The 20,879-nt window shown below is 34.7% G+C and overlaps 2 protein-coding genes across 4 annotated transcripts in view; both read left to right on the top strand.

Moving 5' to 3' along the window:
* LOC123864335 (ras-related and estrogen-regulated growth inhibitor-like protein) overlaps nucleotides 1-12,766 on the top strand; it is a 30,376-nt gene extending 17,610 nt beyond the window's left edge. For 2 of the 3 annotated variants that reach the window (XM_045904705.1, XM_045904692.1), the window contains exons 3-7: nucleotides 1,074-1,130; nucleotides 1,479-1,579; nucleotides 5,465-5,659; nucleotides 8,333-8,510; nucleotides 8,848-12,699. In XM_045904705.1, the coding sequence (XP_045760661.1) occupies nucleotides 1,074-1,130; nucleotides 1,479-1,579; nucleotides 5,465-5,659; nucleotides 8,333-8,510; nucleotides 8,848-8,948 (632 nt within the window). In that variant the 3' untranslated portion in view covers nucleotides 8,949-12,699. Of the gene's footprint in view, nucleotides 1-1,073; nucleotides 1,131-1,478; nucleotides 1,580-5,464; nucleotides 5,660-8,332; nucleotides 8,511-8,847; nucleotides 12,700-12,754 lie in introns of those variants that run through there. The other variant, XR_006795756.1, reaches the window with a different exon arrangement.
* A 1,353-nt stretch (nucleotides 12,767-14,119) lies between these two features.
* On the top strand, nucleotides 14,120-18,258 carry LOC123864353 (class E basic helix-loop-helix protein 22). The gene is made up of 4 exons (XM_045904718.1): nucleotides 14,120-14,472; nucleotides 15,591-15,687; nucleotides 16,288-16,427; nucleotides 17,120-18,258. The coding sequence occupies exons 1-4, from the start codon at nucleotides 14,273-14,275 to the stop codon at nucleotides 17,262-17,264; spliced, it is 582 nt and encodes a 193-aa protein (XP_045760674.1). The 5' UTR covers nucleotides 14,120-14,272; the 3' UTR covers nucleotides 17,265-18,258.
* Nucleotides 18,259-20,879: the final 2,621 nt, after the last annotated feature.

The raw sequence follows: 20,879 nt of genomic DNA, 5'->3' as shown, positions 1-20,879 counted from the left end.
GGATTCCTTTTAATAATATATTTTAGTTATTATATTATATTATATTTTTTAAGGTTTTTAGTTTTAAAATTCATTGTTTTAATAAAATTAAATTGATTCAATCATTGAATATCACATGTTTTAAGCAAGTGATGTAAGTATCTCCGTAAAGTTAGAGAAATCGGACCTCCGCGGAGGTCATATTTCCTCTTAGTGATATTTAATTAGCTCCGACTGGAAGGCGGACGGACATCTTAACCAATAGGTTACTATCGTTTTTAATCAAACATAACGATAGACAACCATAGCTACTACCATTTAAATATAAAAATTATTTTGAAACATGAAATGGAATTTGGTACGTGAAAATCCTAGAAGATTAGTCATACGAAAAATGCTGTAACATGATGACCCAGAAAATTTATATTACGTAAACTACAAGCATGCCCGTGATACCCGTCCATAGTGAACCGTAAGACTAACAAGTAACAACTGTAATCCAAAGTGTTTCCTTCAGCATCTCAACTTGCCACTGAACCCATCAATCTAATAAATTGCACTTCAAAATCTTATATCGGTTATTGAAATGAAGTCGGTGTTGATTTTAGTGGTTTTCCTTGTCGGCACAATCTAGCGAGATATTTTTGGCGACCATTACACATTTTCTTTCAAGAGGTTTATTTTGAGGTTTTGGTATTTTTATCTTTCCTATAAAAGTGGGACAAATAGCGACTCTATTCACAATTATTTACCACTTTATTATTAGGGACTACAGAAACCTCACGTAGCTACGAGTATACATATTTGTTCCATAAAATAAAAATAATATTTGGGTACAAACATACATGATGACTTTGAAAAATACATATTACTCTTTAAAATTTTTGTAAAGAAAGATGTAAGCATCCTTAGGTGGTCAAGAAAATCTTGCATAATTAACAACTTAACAAGTAGGTTTAGCGTACGATCAAATTATTGTTTTTTTTTATATAAAAGTAATTAATTACATCTTATCGTACCAAGATAAGTGATATTCCAGAGTGTTGCGATCCAATGATTAATTTTTATATTAATGAAGATTTATTTTGTTGCAGCTCTCATCGTCAGGTACCTTACAAGAAGATACATCGGTGAATACCATTCAAATACAGGTGAGTAAAAATTGAATCCTATTCAAATCAAATCAAATCAAATCAAATTATTTTATTTGCTTAAATGCGGGTTAAATAGGTCTTACAAATTCATATTTACATGAATTCATATTACGGGCATGATTTGTATAGTAATTAGATAAGGCTAGCTTTAAGTTTTATTGTAATATTTTCAATTCATATTAATAATAATATGAATTTGTAAGACCTATTTAACTATTTATTTAATGATTATTGATAATAATATGAAAATAATTGATATACATCAATTGCTATCGCAACCAGCGATCGATATATTATTACTCAGCTAGAGGTACAATTTGCTTATTGAAATATTTTAATCCACAGATCTACTATACAGACAAACTGTGCCAATAAACGGCACTCCAGTGGAGCTGGAGGTGATAGACGTATCTGGCTCCAACGCTGACAAGTTTCCGGCAGAACAGGTAAATTTATTAACTCCCACAATATTATATCGATCACAAAGTAACCGTTGCGGCCGTCCAACCTACATACAAGGTTAAACTAGATCGAAAGACTAACTGGCATTAAATTTAAAAGCTGAAATACTAAAACTAGCAGAGGAAAATGAAAGAACAACCATACATTTCGTGTAAAAGTCACTTATCATTCAATCCGCCCTCGAATATCTAATTAAATCTAATGGTTTAAAACCTCATCGACTTGACCTTTTAGGTAAAATTTATAGCCAAAACTGAAACAAATATTGATTATAACAGCAATAAAAATCGAACACAATTCAATCATAAGATGTAGGTTAATCTTGTACGATGACCTCGTTCAATCAGTGATATTCACCTTCACAACACTAACCGGCGGCCTTTGGCACCCCTAAACAATAATACAGTTAGTAAATCACGTAAAGATTAAGGATATTTATACGACTTTTCTTTTAGAATAACAACAATAATTTTCCGAGGTCACGTCGTTATACGAGTCTAAATTAACAAACAAGCATGAGTTTTTATTTCAAATGTTTTACAGTTGCACTAAACTGTAACTTCCGTGTAACTGTGCCATAAACAAATGTGTGGATAACTCAATTTTTCACCGCGAATACTTTCACCTATTTATCTGTTATCGGTACCATTTGGAGGAGTCAAAATATGGTTGTTTGTACTTTGTATGCCATAAACAAAATCGTAGATTAAACTGAGACTGAACCCATTTAACGTTCTGGCAAGTGGGTTAATAGCCGTGAATATAATACGACTGGCATGAGGAGTGAAGTCGTTCCAGTGACCCGCACGTGCTCGCACCACGCTTCTGCGTGAGTCACCTTGTTTATAGTGTTATGTTAAATTAATAATTTTACAGCTAAAGTGCGTAGACGTTTGAAAGTGCACCTCTGACCTCGTTTAGGCCTTCTTTCCTTCTCGGTGAAAATTCACTTAATATTATTCGTTCGTAAATTTTTAAATGAAACATTACTTCAAATAATATAGAATGAGCTTACAAAAGATAACAGCTAGTCATCTTTCAGAATTTTGGTTTCGGCTGCTGTCCTTATTGTTTAAATCCCGATAATCGCTCTCCCTTTTTAACCCCCGACCCAAAAAGAGGGATGTTATAAGTTTGACGTGTGTATCTGTGTATCTGTCTGTGGCATCGTAGCTCCTAAACTAAAGAACCGATTTTAATTTAGTTTTTTTTGTTTGGTCGTTTAATCGAAAGTGTTCTTAGCTATAATCCAAGAAAATCGGTTCAGCCGTTTGAAAGTTATCAGCTCTTTTCTAGTTACTGTAACCTTCACTTGTCGGGGGTGTTATAAATTTTTAAATTAACACTTGTACGGTGTACCAAATACATGTCACATGGTCACATGTTATAGTTATGATAACAGATTCATATTATGTGCCACAGCGACAATTCGTCGTAGGTAGTGATCAATACATTTTCATAATCACGCATTCAAGGGCGCTAAACATAAGTAGCCGTAGAGTAATAGATATATTGTTGCGTAGATGTATTGAAAGGATCTGGCTTCACAGTTAACACTAATAGCTTTGATGCTTTATGTCTAGACTCTGTTGTTCTACAAGATAGGACTTACCTACTTAGAATATTTTTACAAAATATATATATAATTATAAACTAACTACCTATACAACATAATGCTAACACCTATACAATTTGTAATTACATTATGTACGGGTATTATATACGGGTATGGTTGCATATCTGGGACATTATTCTAACTATAAATCCTATTAACAAAATTTGGAAAAACATCTCAAATTTCAGTGGTGCCAAATAAGTCTTCAAAATACACGCATAATTAATTAACGTCAGAAATGCTCTACTTTTGGCTAGGTGCGTCTCACATAGATACGGCACTTGAATCTATTTCTATATGGGTTAACCCGTCAGGATGTCAGATACTGTAGCTACTTCCGCACACGGTCTGGACTCCGGTTACACTAATTGAACTACATAAAAAAGTTTCAGTACTTTGTTTCATTAGCTAGGCAAAGTAAGCTTTTGTATCATCCTGTCGATTAAAATGATATCGATCGGTTCATCTAAATTCTAAATACTTCATGTCACGGCAAAAGCCGTAAAAGCTCTAAGTTTATTTTACAACTAGGTACTTACCTTTTTCCTATCTTCACCCACATGATAGCGCCTGTAGTATTCGGGAATAATGTCCTAGCTATCTATTAGAGAAAGAATCTCCAAAATCGAATCATTAGTTCCAGACATTACTTCATACACCCAAACTTTACCTCTTTATAATATTTTAGTACTAGCTGTTGCCGCGACTTCGCATGGATATAGATTATTTAGAAATCCCGTGGAAACTCCTTCATTTTCCGGTATAAAAAGTATGTGTTAATCCAGGGTATAATCAATCAATCAATCAATCAATTTATTAATTTGCTGATACAGGTATTACAGGTGTAATTATAGAAATAGTCCAGCTGTATCTCCATTCCAAATTTCAGCCAATACCGTCCAGTAGTTTTAGCGTGAAAGAGTAACAAACATTCACACATACAGACAAACTTTCGCCTTTATAATATTAGTGTGATAATATTTGAACTACATAATAATATAATAAAAAGTTTCAGGGTTTTATTTCATTAACTAGCCAAACTAAGCTTTTCTTACTGTGTTGAGTAAGGTCATATCGATTGATTCATTCATCTAAATACTTTATGTTACGTTGAAAGCAGTAAAAGCTCAAATTTTATTATTCAAATGAAATATAATGGCACCCGCGTATAGCACTTACCTCTATCTCGATTTATATGCGCAATATAATCCAATACAACCCTTACTGATGTCGCACGTCGTCATATTACGCACAGTAATTTATTTACGATATCAATTTATCTCACCTGACGGTAACCATACTCAGTCTCAGATAAAATCAAATCATAAACTTTTATTGCCTTTAAGCTGCTGACATAATAAGAACACAGAAAATAACAAGTGTAAATTAAAAATTTATAACACCCCCGACAAGTGAAGGTTACAGTAACTAGAAAAGAGCTGATTCAAACGGCTGAACCGATTTTCTTGGATTATAGCTAAGAATACTCTCGATCAAGCCACCTTTCAAACCAAAAAAAAAACTAAATTAAAATCGGTTCATTAGTTTAGGCGCAACGATGCCACAGACAGATACACAGATACACACGTCAACTTATAACACCCCTCTTTTTGGGTCGGGGGTTAATAATAGTAATAATATTATGTACATTGTACATACATAATAACGAATTAAACACTTTTAAGTTAATCTAGGTCTGGGACTAGGCCTAACTAGCAAACATCACCTGACCAGTTATACCTCATTGAATAAAAAACTCCTTATCTGAAATAGTTTAATAAAACCAGACCTCTCGGTTTGTACATAAAATAGTTCTGGAACCTAAATTGCTAAATGATATCTTTGCTGTTTGGTTGTAGGGTGTGGTTACGTTTCGCGAGCTATTTAAATAATGTATGTATGAACTGTTTGAGATTATGTCATTTTCCGAAAAAATGACCCCTGACAAGTGTAAATATTGTAAAAAAGATTCTTCATTTCCGTAATTTAGGAGCCTCCACCAGCTCCTGAAACATCCTCCTGAACTTCGATTACTCAAAAAGTGAAAACTATCATAAGATGACTATTGACTACCTTATACTAAAGACGCCTATACAGATGCTAACAGGAACTTACTAACCGCTGTCAGTGCCAGTTCAAATTAGAAATTGTTAAATTGACTCTGCCGGGTATCAAACCATGGACCTTCCATCTATAATATCAAAGAGAACTTCAAATTTCAAAACGATATAGTATTGTCATGTCCTTGTTTCAGATCCAATGGGCTGATGCGTGCCTACTTGTATATTCAGTGACGGATAGGAGTAGCTTCGAATACGCCCAAGAAATCCTAAATACGCTGAAAAGGACACCCTCAAATGGAAGCCCAGCTCACGGACCCACTGCAGCATCCACAGGCATGCCTCTTGCGTTGTTAGGAAACAAAACAGACTTGGATCATCTGAGACAGGTTTGTAATAAACTTTTTAAACTATGTATGTTTGTGTGTTTTTTCTTGGGACTTGTCCTCGTGCGCGTCGGTTTGAGGCATTTCAGTCTCTGAAGTTTTACTCACGTTCCAAACTGGGCATTTTTTGAGTGAAACAGTATCACAAAATGGCTCAAATTTCTCATAGTGCGGTATGCCTCGTTGAGAAAGGTCGAGATATCTCTGTTTGCACAGTGTGTCAAACCATTATGTCTAGCGGATACGAAACTTATGGCAGATGGCTACGTCTTTACGATGCCATAAAGCATTGTTAAGGTTATTTCCTGGTTAAACCTAATTCGCGCACCATTGCTAAAATTAACCTGAAACAAAAATACAAAACCACAAAACAAATCATAGTTGAAATGTTTGAAAATCTTGAATTTCCAATACGATCTTGAACGAGTGTTTATGTAACCGCGTGGGCTGCTTGCATAACCGTTTGACATTTACTGTGGGATTACATCTATAGATCCTACGTACATACACTCACTAAGTAATCTGATTATTTCCTACATCCTTAAAATATCCGTAAAGCAATCCTCGTGCAATTCAGAATTCAGATAAGAAAATGAAGTCTTTGGTTCGTTTTCGATAAAAATTTTCAGATAACAGATGTTATTTAATATTTTGACATGGAATTTTTGATAAAATACTTATACTTTTTAGTTTGGAAAGATTAAGTATATTATAATTAAGTATATACATTGTACCGGACGGAAACGTTTAAGTGCGGAAACCAGCCCAGAAGGAAGAAAGAAAAAAAGATACTTACATTGTATCTACTTGTATACCTAGTCATACATCGTTCTGACATTGGCACTCTATGAAGCTATCCTCTCTGCTCTCATCCTATATCCCTATTCCCACCTTTTTTTTTTATCGCTGGGAAATGCTTCCCACCTACACCTACCTAGTCTTAGTACGTAGGTGTGCGTCTTACCATGAATTATAATGCGTCCAAAGCACATCCAAATTAAGAATAGGAAAGTTAATGAACTCTGTGAATTGCAAGGAAAATGTATTGCTTACGTACCTCCAAAACGATTTTCTCTGAGTACATTATTTAAGTATGTCTTAGTACTTACGAGTACAAAATCTATTCAAAATATTTTATTAAAAATAATATATCCAATCAAAGTATATTGTTAGCTAAAACATCACAACACGGCGAAAAGTCATTTCCATAAATCCTCCTCTTCTAGAGATTACATACGACTTTGTAAAATATATCTAAGCTAAGTAGCAAGAAAATCTCTTGCATAATGTGTTATGTAGGCGGCCCATTAAGCTTAAATTTAATATTCATCACGTATAACCTACTAACGCTGGTTCTAAGCTAGGGTAGAAACAGCACAGACAAATAACTAAGTATAAAAGTTTCTAAACATAAAACGTTCCCTTGCAAGGAAGTGGGTAGAACAACGATTCATCAGGCTTTATGTGATCGTGCTATTTCTGTTATTCTGAACTTCAAGTCGGGCTTCCAACCTACGCTTTTGTCTACAATACGCTACGTCTCGAGTAATTGCTTAATGAAAATATAAACAACCATTTGCATATTTGGTTTTAGCTTTTTGGTGTTTCGATAGAATTGATGGGAATAAAAATATTTATATTACTTAAATAATATAATTGCTGATGCCCGCGACTTTAGCCCGCGTGGATTAAGTTTTTAAAAATTACGAGGGAACTCTTTGAGTTTCCGGGATAAAAAGTAGCCAGGTCAGGCTTTAATTATGTCCATCCAAAAAATCACGTTGCTCCGTTACGACTCTTGAACACTCTGTGTTTGAAGGACAAACCAACACACTTTCGCATTTACTAGCTGCTGTGGCTAGATGAAGCAGCAACTTCGTCCGCTCGTTAAAATTTTCAAAAAAACCCCGTGGGAAGTTGAAAATTCTTTGATTTATTTGAATGAAGTTCTTTAAATTATTCATTAATCTTGTGTTCCATAAATAAAATGAACTCTCGCTAGCGGAGTTTGTTAGTAAACTATCGAAGAGAAAATATAAGATAGTGCACTCGAAACAATCTCGTGTATACCTAAACTAAGATTAATGCTTCAATACGTGTCTGGCGCTATAAGTAGACTGTTTGTACAGAATGAGTCAACGTCTCTCACTCAGTCGGAGAGATCGAACTTTTTGTTCTGAAAACTTTGCGCTTGACAAAGACCTTACGACAACTGATGATTAATTTTAACCTGAAAAAGGTGTGCTATTCCTAGTGACTTTTAAGTCAGGTAGTTTTAGTTTTTAGCAAGAGTATAATAATCTCCAGTAATAACATTTTAGTTCTCATGTTTTCACCCATGATTTCTGCGACTCATTTTTATTACCTCAATAGGTTATGCTCGCGACTATGTCCGCGTGGATAGGTTCTTAAAAATCCCCTCTTTAGTTTATTTTCCCGGATTAAAAATAGCCTCTGGCACCCTCGAGCATACAAAAAAATACCTCGTGGCAGGGTGATTACATGACAAGCCAACAAACAAATACATTATTAAAACTGCAGCTTTTCACGCTACGAATACAAATAGGCCACCTTGATCGTCCAGCCGTTTGACCTCTGTGTTAAATAATAGACTAGTCATTTGACAACGTGTTTTATTGTAACAAAAATAATAAAGCATTTCTTTGTTTGTTACAGGTGCCAACAAAAGAGGGTCAAGCGATTAGTGCGGCCCACGGCGCGTCCTTCAGCGAAGCGAGCGTGGCGGACAACTCCGGTGACCTCTACCGCTGCGTCGACCGCCTGCTGGCCGAGGTCCGCACCCCGCAGAGGACGAGAAAGTTCTCTGTCACCAAAATGCTGGGATCGCTTATAGGTAAGTTGACTCGAGACCATAGATCGGTAGGTCCATTATACAGGGTGTAATCAGTACGCTAGCAAAAACTTCCCGCAATCCAATGCCAATTAACCATTTGCCTTATCTTTTAGTTTTAGTGATTTAGTATTTTTGAAACACATATTGTTATAGTATACAAAACTCGGCTCAATGCCCCACCTACGACGCGGTATTGACTTCGAGTGGCCTACAGAGCGCTCGCTTACCTCTAGCATCAGTCAGATGTTTAATTTGCAATATATTGTGAAGAATTTATTATAATATTGTGTCAATTTACCCGCGAATGAAAATACAGAGTTAATTTTCCTTTTTCCAGGTGGTGCAGCCAACAACACCCACAGCACCCGCGGGTCAGTGGTGGCCTGCCCCCGCGTGCCCGCGCCATCGCGCCCGGCCCTAGCGGCCGCCGCGCCCTGACCGGAAGCGGAACCGGCGCACCGGGCGCGCTGACGCCTCCCGGGCGCCGCTTGCCTTGTCTGCCTGCCAGTGCCGGCGCGATTCCTGTCACCCGCACCACTGTCCACCAACTAAACTGTGACCTAAACGTGACTTACAGTGCGTTAATAAAATAAGTATTATTATAATAATTCAATGCTTATAGTTCATTTCTGGTAAAAAGACCGCTGGCCTGTGCTAGCGATTTATTCATCTATTTGATGGTATGAATTTAGCACACTATGTCATATGCATCCTTAGATCAAATCTGTTTCAATTCAAAAACCTCGTCTTGTGAGAAAACCTCTTTTTCTTGATTATCTTTACGGGAATAAAACCATAGTAACTAAGTATGTTCAAAATTCATTCAAAAACTTTTTTAGAATTTTCGTCTTTGATCGTAAAAGATCAGTGTTTCTGTGTTCAAAAAAAATGTTTGTTAAGTTAAAACAGTTTTGGTATATAGGGGTGCGATATAAGCACATGAGAAGAAATTCCAATCCTTACTCATGTGCTATGAGCTATAATTTTATTGTTTCTTGCGTAGTGTGAGAAAGCAGTACCTGTGCGCAGACAATACCTTCGCTGTCTTTCAGCGTTCTTTTTACCTGAAAGTAACTGTACAAGCGGTATGAAAACTTTTAGCTCAAAATGAGCATTCGTGCAGATTCAGTGCTAAACTAATGTAACATCACTTGTTAAGTGTTCAAAGTACTTTAGAACTTCCTAGACTAAGTGTTTTGGACCACCAGTCTACATTTAATATTATAAAGAGGTACGGTTTATAATTTTCGATATATGAGAATTTCTGGAACTAATGATCCGATTTTAAAAATTCTTTCACTGATACATACCTAGCTACATTATCCCAGAGTGCTATAGGTTATAAATTACGCGAATGAAGTAGCGGGTAGCTAGTCACCAATATGGTGACATGCGTAAAATTTTAGGCAAAGTGTAGTACAAGGACTCATTCTTAAGACTGCCTCTACTTAGAAGTAGGTTTTCAAAAATAAGAGTACTGAATGATTTATAATAGGCAATGTCTTATTGCCTGTATAGAGTGGTTTACCATAGCCATCTATAACGTAATAATGAGAACTTTTTAATTCCAATAGGTAGAAAAGATGGTATATGACAAAAGTAGGTAATTTCGATACACCTGATTACCTTGAGGGTGCTTGGTAGTTGGTTTTAGAAGTATTTTCTACAAAGGGACGAAGCAGCTCTATAGCTGTAGGTACATAATAGTTTTATGCATATTTAGTACTTATGGATTTAAAGTCTTACTTAATTTAAATGTGCTTATAGTCACTATTATAAAGTCACTGGGTAAAAGGGAAAAAGGGGTGGCATAAAATCATTAAAAGTTGGTGCATTTTATAAGCTTTAAAAGCCCGTCATTTAAACTTTGCACTAATGATGTACCTACCTACTTTATAGATGCTATGTAAGTGTAAATAATATGTTTAAGTAGATAACAAAGAATGAATGTTCAAAATACGTACACATGCAGTATCTATCGTAAATCTTGACAATAATCTTATCTTGGAGTCATCGTTGAGAAAAGATACCTGAGTATGGCCCTCACTAATCAAGATTCTTATATTTCCGTCATGATATATTTGACGTCCATATGCAGTGAGATCTTTATAAGTAAGGGCCCGTGTATATGTATAAATCTAAATGTGCCAAAGATTAATAATTGTATTTGTAAGTTATGTGCATAAATTTTATATACGTATCAAATACTTACCTAAAATGGTTCTTTAATGCACAACATGTAATGAATGTGCCTAAAATCTTTATAGATTATTGAAACATATTCAAAAAAATTAATATTATAAATATATTTCAAAGAAATAATATAAGTGTTGATACTTACATAAAAAATAAGTTCAAAATAATTACAACTGGTCATTACATAAGCATTTATTTATTTAAGAAGTTGTAATTATTGCGTAAAAATACGAACGGTATCTTAAGTATAGGGATAAACCCAGCGGGATTCCTGAAGGCAAAATCTGCGCGTGCGTTTTTCCGCTCGCGGAATTCAGTTAACTTTGTCCCTGAACTTAATGTAGTATCGTATACTCGTCATCACATATCTAGTTTTGAATGTTTTAATATGCTTTCTGGTCATAGAAAATGCTACATTAATATGATGAAAAACTCAACACGCGTCAAGTCGGGTCTCGTGTTATAAGTATGTTACCAGCTTTAATCTAGTGTGCTTGTATAATTAGTATTATTCTGTTTAAAATATTGTCATACTATTCAAATATGAAATTACTGTAAATGGCTAATGATCAAAAGGTACTTAAAGCTATCGGGCCTAATTTTATTGTTTTGAACTTCGAAGCTACTGATGAAATACTTAGTTGTTCTTGGTAATATTAAGTGTAGCAAAATTTTTATACAAAAATCTTTTCTACTTTTGCACAGTATTACTATTCTTAAGGTTAGGTTTAATCTTATTACAATCTTAAGCCAGCCACAATGAATGGATTATTCAATATTCACCTTTTATCGAAACTATAAATTCTTCTTTGACATCACTACAATGAATATGAATAATTTATTTACGTACGTCAAGCTATAAGTTTACGATTATGTAATGTGCATAAAAAACTTTGACCCTATTCTTATTCAGACTTCAAAGTCATTTTCAGTATAAAGATATCTATTTATATCCAGTGGATTTCTAGCTAATAAATCAACGGACAGTTTTATTTTACTAGAACCTATCTTTTCTGTAGAAGTCTGAATAGGCATCTTCTAGGCAGGCGCGTAGCACCTCATTCATCACATTGTAATTGGGTGTAATTATAGTCAAACGCATGCCTATTTAGCTAAAAAAGTTATAAAAAACTGTCTTATATATATGAAACTATGCCCTGGTATGATTTTAAGCTGAAATACTGATATTATGTACCTATCTACACTTCAAAGTACATTATAGTCAAGTCTAGTCATTAGGTATAGGCTGTGAAAAGACATTGTAGAATGAAATGAATGTTATCTTTCTGTGTATGATACGCATTACCAAGCTATGAGAAATTACATTATTATTAACATAGTGTAGTTAGTGTATTTATTAAAAATACCAAAGAACCAAATATTAAATGTTAAATATGGAAAATGATTGCTGATTTATATGTGTTGAAAAACATTAATATTATGTTAGTTGTTACTGAAATACCTAATTGTTGATGGAAATGCTGATTGTTGTAATTATGCTAATATAATAGAAGTGTATCAAACAATATGATTGTTGTAATCAAAAAAATATATATAAATAATAAAATTTGCCATGCTTGGCGTAAATTAATAAATTCACAGTGTCAGTGCGTTGCTGATTTTCTTATTAGAACTTGGCTTTATCCACTGACGTGTGTCTTAATCATGTCTTATAGAATTCTATTCATGATTACTATTAAAATAATTGGTTTTTATAATATACATCATATTATTTAGTGTGCATTTCTTTTCATAATTAGCCACTATTTTGGTTCTACTTTAGCTATAGGTATTTGCTGATTGCTTCAATTAGTTTTCCATCGACAAAAAACTTAAATAATCTGAGAAAATGGAGAAAATGGTATTAAAATAAAAAGAGAATGGCTAAAGATTATAATATAAGTAGTTTTAAGAGAAAAAGAAATATGAACTGATTGCCAGTAAGATGTAAATAATTGTATGTTAATGAATTAAATGTTTAATTAATAATGGATTTCTTTGTTTTCATTTCGTCAACAAACCCCAGCCATGAAATCATTAAAAAACAGATAACGTCTTTAATGTATGCAAACTCTTATAGAATCAATAAAATCTAGATCTATCGGCAGTCGAATCGACAGTTTTAAGACGAGTTTCTAATTAATAATTAATCAAATCGATTAGATAAAAGGGTACGTTGAGGAGTTCGTCCTCTACTTCGATCCAGATCTCCAGATCCTCGCCAAATATTGATAAAACTAACCTGATAAATTTCAGAGTTGACAAGTTATGCAGGGTTATCGTCTCCTACTCCGAAGGTGTCCTATTGTTTTTCAGGATAAAAAATAAATAATTATACTAAATGTTAACCCAGAATTTTAGGTATAAATATGAAAAACAAATCCATTCAGTAGGTAGTTTCAGCCTGTTGCGCGAACATACAGACTGACAGACTAAAATTAAAAAAAACTGTTTTGGGCCTTATATCGATAAAAAAGCTTTCTCCGATTAAAAGTTTCAAAATATATGTAAGTGCAGCAGTTTTATTATATTTGAACAATTAGCGCGAACATTAAACGGAAAAATAAGTTCATTATGCAGGTCAATTAAAAATAATAGAAGGTATCTAGGTATATAATATTTCATAAATGCAAACATAATGTAATAGGTATCTTCACTATAAGGAAAAGTACCCAGTGGTTTTAGTAGGTATACTGTATGATTTTAGGTAGGTACCTACTCAGTCTTATATAAATTTTAGTAAACAATAACAGCACTCAACGCTCCACACTTAGATAATTTTAGAATTTGTATCTTTGAAAACATTATCAAACTTTCCTTCGTGTAGCGCTGATTCGCAGCGTGGAAATCCCTGAAACAACAAAGCGTAAATCCAGTTTGAATGATTTAATACTATGAGGCTCATATGCATTTAACCCACTTACAAAACTGCAAAATATATTATATCAAAACAAGATATAATGCATGATTCCTTCTGGAATGCCGATAACCGATTTGTTTTCCTTTGTCTTCCTTAAACTAATAAATGCGCTACCTTTACAGAAATCTCAGACATGCAGATTTCCTGACGATGTTTTCCAGTTCCCTTCACCGTTAAATCAAGTAATATTTAATTACTTAAAACGCACATAACTCTGAAAAGTTAGAGCTGCGTGCCCGGGATCGAACCCCCGAGTTCCGAGGAGGCAGACGTCCTAACCACTATGCTATCGCAGCTTTATATAATATAGGCATGAAATCGAATATTAATTGTTCAAGCATCATGACCATAATGCCCAGAACAATAGACGCACCGATTCGATGGGTACGACAATATAAATCACATTCGCATCCCGAACAATGCCGGAGATGAGAGGGGTGCGCGCCCCAGCTGCGTGCCCTGATCGATCCACGGACCGCCTCGACTTCTCGCCGCACAGCTTCACAGTCTGTCAACGCCGTTCCAAATTCAAACGTCCGTCAATACTCCAGCCAGTGTTATGTGTTTTTAAACTATCATAGACAACTTTTTTTTTATCTTATAAAACCGGAACCTTTTTAGTGTTATGTGCTAGCTTTTTTTTATAATGGAGGGGCGGAGGTCTTGGGAAGGAGTGCCTCTGGGCGAGTCGCACTCTCCTCCGCAGTCGGTGCCGGGGAGACGGACGCCGCTGGGTGCTGTCGGCCTCGGCGGCTTCTACATGCAAGGAGGCCAGCCTCCGCCTCCGCAACACTGCTATCCCACAGATGAAAACCAGCCGGAACCCGGGACGAGCTATGGTCAAAGGTTAGTTTTCATACTTTGTATAGATATAGATATGTATTGCTACCGTCCAAAACATATGTTTTATTTACCATTCGTCTACGCATGCGTCAAATGCGCAAGAAGAAACTTTATGTACCTATACCATTATGTACATGAAAATAAGATTTACTTAATACCTTAAATTTTAAGTTACTGTTTCTAAACTACGACCTCCTGTGCCTTGGAATGTCCCGAAATACAATAGTGTTAAGATGACGACAATAAAATATTAGAAAACTCGAAACTATTTATATTTAAAACGAAACAAAATAACACCAGTAAGAAATGGAGAAATATTACCTACTCCACGAAAGTTACTACCTAGGTGGTGACTACCTACTTATTAAAACAACAGAAACAGAAGTATTCGAAGCGATAATCATACAGATTTATAAATTATATGTTGGTATATTATGTTACTCTCATCCTAACAACACTAAAATACAAGTCGAATAGCTGCCCTAAATTCTTATCTATGACCCTAGTGATCGTTAGTAGATGAAACATACGGCATAGTACAACCCTGTTCAATGCACTCCATTCAGTACGAGAAGCACTTGTTACGCTTCCCTTCACTGGAGCCCCTGTAATAATTCCGCGGGGGTTAGAAATCGCTAATACAGTTAGTACATACCTAGTATATAGCACTTAACGACCTCCCTGTAATTGGTGTATGGAAGTTTCATTCCCGACTGCGTCTACTTGAGAATATCCAATTTGTATCTTGTGGGAAGTTTCGGTCAAGGGTCGTTACCACCCTTTTAATAAAGCTATTATCGATAAACCAAGCTTTTACTATACCAGGACGAGGACTTATAGAAATCGATTAGTGTATAGGTTTATTAAACTGACAGCTTTTCCAGGTTTTACACCCTTCTATTACAGACTGTATCATCACTTACCATCATATGAGATCGCAGTCAAGCACTAAGATAGTGATAGAATAAAATAAAAAATCTTGAAAATTACTTACCTACTACCTCGTGCCATATATTTAATTCGCACTGTTTATTCCACTAGCTAATATGCATGTATTTTACCTAAGTAATATAATATCGGAATGTAAAAAAGTTAAATAAGTAAGTACCTTTATTTTTCAGACCAATCGGAGATGGAAAATCGAAACAGAAAATGCGACAAGGCAAAAATGTCCGACTGAACATAAACGCACGGGAACGAAGAAGAATGCATGATTTAGTAAGTATCTAATCTACCATAAATCTTAATGAGAATTAATAAAGCTGAAGTGCTTGATATACGGAAGAATATATTATGATTGGCTATAAATAATCCTCAAAAACAGAAATCTATATGGTAATTTTGTCTATACTGTATTCAAATAACAAGGGCTGAAAACAGCGATTTATAAATTAAGTACGTTTATAAGCTGTGACCAAAACGAACATTTTTTGGAGTTTTCTTTCACGGTTTATTGCGATGCGGTATATTTCATAGACCCAAAATATGATGATCACCCAAGTAACACAAAACTGCATTAAAAGATATCACATGAGGTCCACATCGGTACTTTAAGCATTTATGAAGACTTATTAGAGTTAACCTTTACTGTAAAAGCCTACTATTACGCTTTCTCCTGTACATTGACTTTACTAAGTACCACGAAGACACCGCCGCGCTGTAATGTTGCGAGCATTACTATCAGGTGCGCAGGTCATGTTATTCAGCTTTTAGCAATCTAATATGGAAACCTAAATGAGCGAGGTTGCACTTGACCGGTTTTTTTTAATTCCTCCTGCCTCTCTTTCTCTGCCTTATCTTATTATTTATCAATTTCAGAACGATGCCCTAGATGAGCTACGGAGTGTTATACCATACGCCCATTCACCTTCTGTGAGGAAGCTGTCCAAAATAGCAACACTGCTTTTAGCCAAAAACTATATCCTTATGCAAGCCAGCGCACTTGAGGAACTAAGGAGGTAAGATCATAGAAGCCTACATAAAAAACATAGTTTTTTTCGAATTTCCGCCTTCCATAGTCTCTCTAGAAGCCTAAAATCCAAGAATCGTAAATTCAAATCTATCCACTGATCATTAAATAATTATTGTCGTACGGAAACTATTCGCATAGGTTGTGGAACTTATAGTTTCGATTTAGTCATGACTCTCACACTACATTTTCTAAGTTTCTTTGCTCTCACATTCTAGGAGTTTTGGTAGAAAATTGTCCTTTCAATGTTTATAGTTAAGTTTTTAAGGTTTAAGCCAAGGGTCCCTGGTAGAGTCTGTCTGATTGTCCGTCTGTCCGTATATCGTATGAAAACCTATAGGGTAATTCCCGTTGACCTAGAATCATGAAATTTGGCAGGTTGGTAGGTCTTATAGCACAAGTAAATGAAAAAATCCGAAAACCGTAAATTTATGGTTACATCACAAAAAAAATTAAGATGTGTTTATGAAAGAATTAGTTTACTAAACCACATACAGATAGTGCAGTCTGTCATTAGCTTGCAGTCTTCTATATAAAAGTGTTAGGTATACCTTGTACGATGTTACAGAACCCTTTGTGTGCGAGTCCGACTCGCACTTGACCGGTTTTTTCTTTTTAAAATATATATCTTTTAAATATTATAGTTTTACATAATTTTTTTCTTATCTCCCTATTTTCCAGGTTAGTAGCGTACTTACAAGGCACGGCAACAGCCGCCGGCATAGTGCCGCCTCCAGGGTTCGACCTGGCTGGTCTGCCGGCCGCTGCGAAGCTCCTTCAGCCGCCCACTGCGGGACCGCCCGCCCCGCCAGACCCTCCGTCTTGAGATCCGACCGTTAAGAGTGAACCGTAGAAATAACCAATTAAACTCTGGACAAACATAAAGCGTGACGACGGCAATGCGATAGAACGTAACACTAATCACATGTAAAAAATTCTAAAAATTCTTAATGTAACATTATTTTATTTCATGTAGACCAATTGTGGCAATTTTACTCTACTTGAAAAAGTATTTTACCAAAAAGAGTCTAGCAAGAAACTTAGCAGTTTTAGGCACTCCGAACCAGTGGTAAATTCACTTAACAAATTCGAAAACACTTTAATTATTTAAATATCTATCTAGCAATTAAGAATTTTATTTAACACAGAAAGTTATAACTATCATATGCTTAGAAAATGTCCTCCAAGCTCTATTAGCTAAACTGAGTTACAGGTTTAAAAATCCAATCGTTATTTGAAGTTAATGAAAGCCTTAATGAAGCCTATGAAAAAATTGAATTTTCGTTTAGATTTTACATAATGGAATGTTTCTTGATTTAAATATTTTTCTTAAAAGTTGTGTGTTAAACATATCGCTCTACACGCTGTCGTCTCGCATTTTGTTTGCCCAATCCTTAAGCTAATAAGTATTAGGTAAGTCAATACTTAAAAATTCTCAAATATTAATATAACTAGCTAGGTAGAGCTGTATTAAAGAGTAGAAATTACAGGATCATACGATTATTTTTAATTTCTAGTAAGTATGTATAATAATATTAAAATTATTTATAACCTGCCGAAACTCGTCAATTCAATGTCTATTAGATTTTAGAATGCTATGTAATACCTAATTAGGTATGAAATGCTATTAATAATATTAATTAGACTTTAGTTCTTTCAAATAAAATATTTTTAGTTACAAATATATTTTACTAATTAGTAGAAAGTCGTACTTTGTACAGAAGCAGAAAATACAAATATTTTTAAATATTGAAGGCACATTAGCGCAAAGTTGGATTCGCATGTTTTCTAAAATATTTCAAAGTACCTATACTTCACTACTGCAGGCAGCGTTGCCAGAATGTTACTTTTGTAACATTTTACGTTACTTTTGACCCCCTCATGTTTCCTCCATGTTACACGACTCAAAATGTTACTTTACGTTACTTTTAGGACTTCATAAAAATATTCAAATTTTTCCCAGCAAACCAAAAATAATCGTGAAACGGAACGCATCCAAAACAGTTTTTGTTTGTCGTAATTGACCCATTTGTTAGTTTATTTCACTTTCTCTAAGTTATTGGTCTAAGTTCACTTTGTTTTGTAATTACTCTGTGATTAAAAAAGTGTTGTTTGTTTTTCTCTGTGACTGAACTTTGTTTTGGATAATAAAGTTATTCGTTGCGGGCATGGACGTATTATGCGGGGTAGTGATATTGTAGTTATGTATCTAAGTACAAAAAAAATTGTATCTTTATTTCGTCAAAATTCGAAAGTGATTGGTTTGTTCGTTATCCTTATCGACTGTGTATTTGTGTTGCTAACACTACTTGCTTGGTAAGTAAATGTTGTATACAATGTAGTTTTAAGTAAATAAGTAAGTAGTTAACTAATTAGGGAATCAGTAATGCAAAAACAAAGTCATAGTATTTGCAACTGAAAGCAGTTCGTTTTTGTATTGACTGTCATCTTATTATTAAGTCACATTAGTTTCCAGAAGTTCATTTAGCTATTTACTACTTAGTTATTGTTGTAGGTAACTTCGGTTTTCTTTACAGGAATGAGAGCGAGCTGAGTAGATACCGGCCGGCGTAACTTAAAATTTGAGTTTTGCTATCGAATCTATCGATCTATTTGCTGAGACCAAGTATTGTTCAGTTAACAAAACGAATTTGAAATTCCCGCGTAATTTTCTTCACTGCGTACCTACCTAGTGCGTTTTTTTTTATTCTCTCGTCTGGCTTTACAAAGATTAGCCAATGTCAAGTTTGTAAATATTTTCAAGTTAGGGAAACTATATAGTTAAGTAAGGACTTCGTCTGTGCCAGCGCTCGCCGACATACGCACGGCGCCCCTTTAGAGCGCTTCCCAGTTAGTTCCAGCATGGTTCTAGCACCAAAAACGCTAGTGAAACACAAAAACCAGCCACTTTAAACAAAAAAAAACGCTCCAAAAAGGCACCACACGCGCGCCATGAAACGCTACACAGACAAAGTCCACCTAGCGCGTAGCCCTCAAACTCAAACAGTCCTGTGTTGCCAGATCGCCCGATATAAGACGATTTTAATCTTTTTAACCCCCGATCCAAAAAAGAGGGGTGTTATAAGTTTGACGTGTGTATCTGTGTATCTGTCTATGGCATCGTAGCTCTCAAACTAATGAACCGATTTTAATTTAGTTTTTTTGTTTGAAAGGTGGCTTGATGGAGAGTGTTCTTAGCTATAATCAAAGAAAATCGGTTCAGCCGTTTGAAAGTTATCAGCTCTTTTCTAGTTAATGTAACCTTCACGTGTTGGGGTGATATAAATTTTTAATTTACACTTGTAATAAAAATTGATTACCTAACAAATAAGTTATAGCTATTCAAAGACATTTTTAGATCCGTTGGTATATTATTATTTTACATATTGATTTGTTTTTCTTTTTCAGGATCAGCAGTCAATTTATTCAATCAACAATAATTATTATTATTACGATTCTTTTTAAGCTTAACTAATGGGACAAGAAAACTGTTTAAATTTTTGTATAATAAAGTGCCATATTAACCTGTGTACCTTATTACTTTTATTTTCCACGAAAAATAAGGAAATGTTACTTTTCTCGTGAAAATGTTACATTTTGAGATGTCACGTGTTACAATTGACTATCTGCCACTGGCAACACTGACTGCAGGCTGATTACTGTCGTTGACTACTGTTCCTTATCTCCACTTTAATTGTATAATGTAAGTATATGTACAATGTTCATGTATATACCTATTTGTTTGAAGCAGAAAGAAAAGAAAAGTATGCTTTGAAACATCTCAGTAATCAGTATGAATCGACCCATAAAGTTTGCTTTGAAATAAAAGCTAACTCTGCCACAATGTGCCACTGCACATTGTGGCAGAGTTAGCTTAGTTAACCTAAGAATATTTTGCATCTGTGATTCATGGGGCATTGTTTTTACACTAAGTACCTACCTATTTATTTGTTTTTCTACTCATTTGACATTTAAATTATTAAAAAAATATAAAAAAAAAATGTAGAATACTGTTATCAATAATTATGTTTTAGGTACCTACCTATTAATTTATAAATACCGAAAAAAGTATTCTGATAAGTATCCTTGCCTAGTTATTTGATTACAAAACTAGATGATGCCCGCGACTTCATCCGCGTGGATTGATTTTTTTTTATTTTGTGGGAACTCTTTGATTTTCCGGGATAGAAAGTAGCCGATGTCCTTCCCCGGAATGTAAACTAAATTTATACCTAAAATCATCAAAATTGGTTTAGCTGTTGGGCCGTGAAAAGCTAGCAGCCAGACAGACACACTTTCGAATTTAAAATAATAGTATGGACTATGGTGTAGGAGTCAAAATCTTTAGTTGTAGATAAAGTAGGTATATTAACTTAATTTAATGAAGATAAAAAATATAGAATGAGGTTTCACCTTTTGTATGTTTATGCTATTTATAATA

This window comes from Maniola jurtina, chromosome 1 (assembly GCF_905333055.1).
Source record: "Maniola jurtina chromosome 1, ilManJurt1.1, whole genome shotgun sequence".
In the NCBI taxonomy this organism is placed as follows: Eukaryota; Metazoa; Arthropoda; class Insecta; order Lepidoptera; family Nymphalidae; genus Maniola; species Maniola jurtina.
Note: the sequence above shows the minus strand (reverse complement) of the source record. Positions and strands in the feature narration are given on the sequence as shown.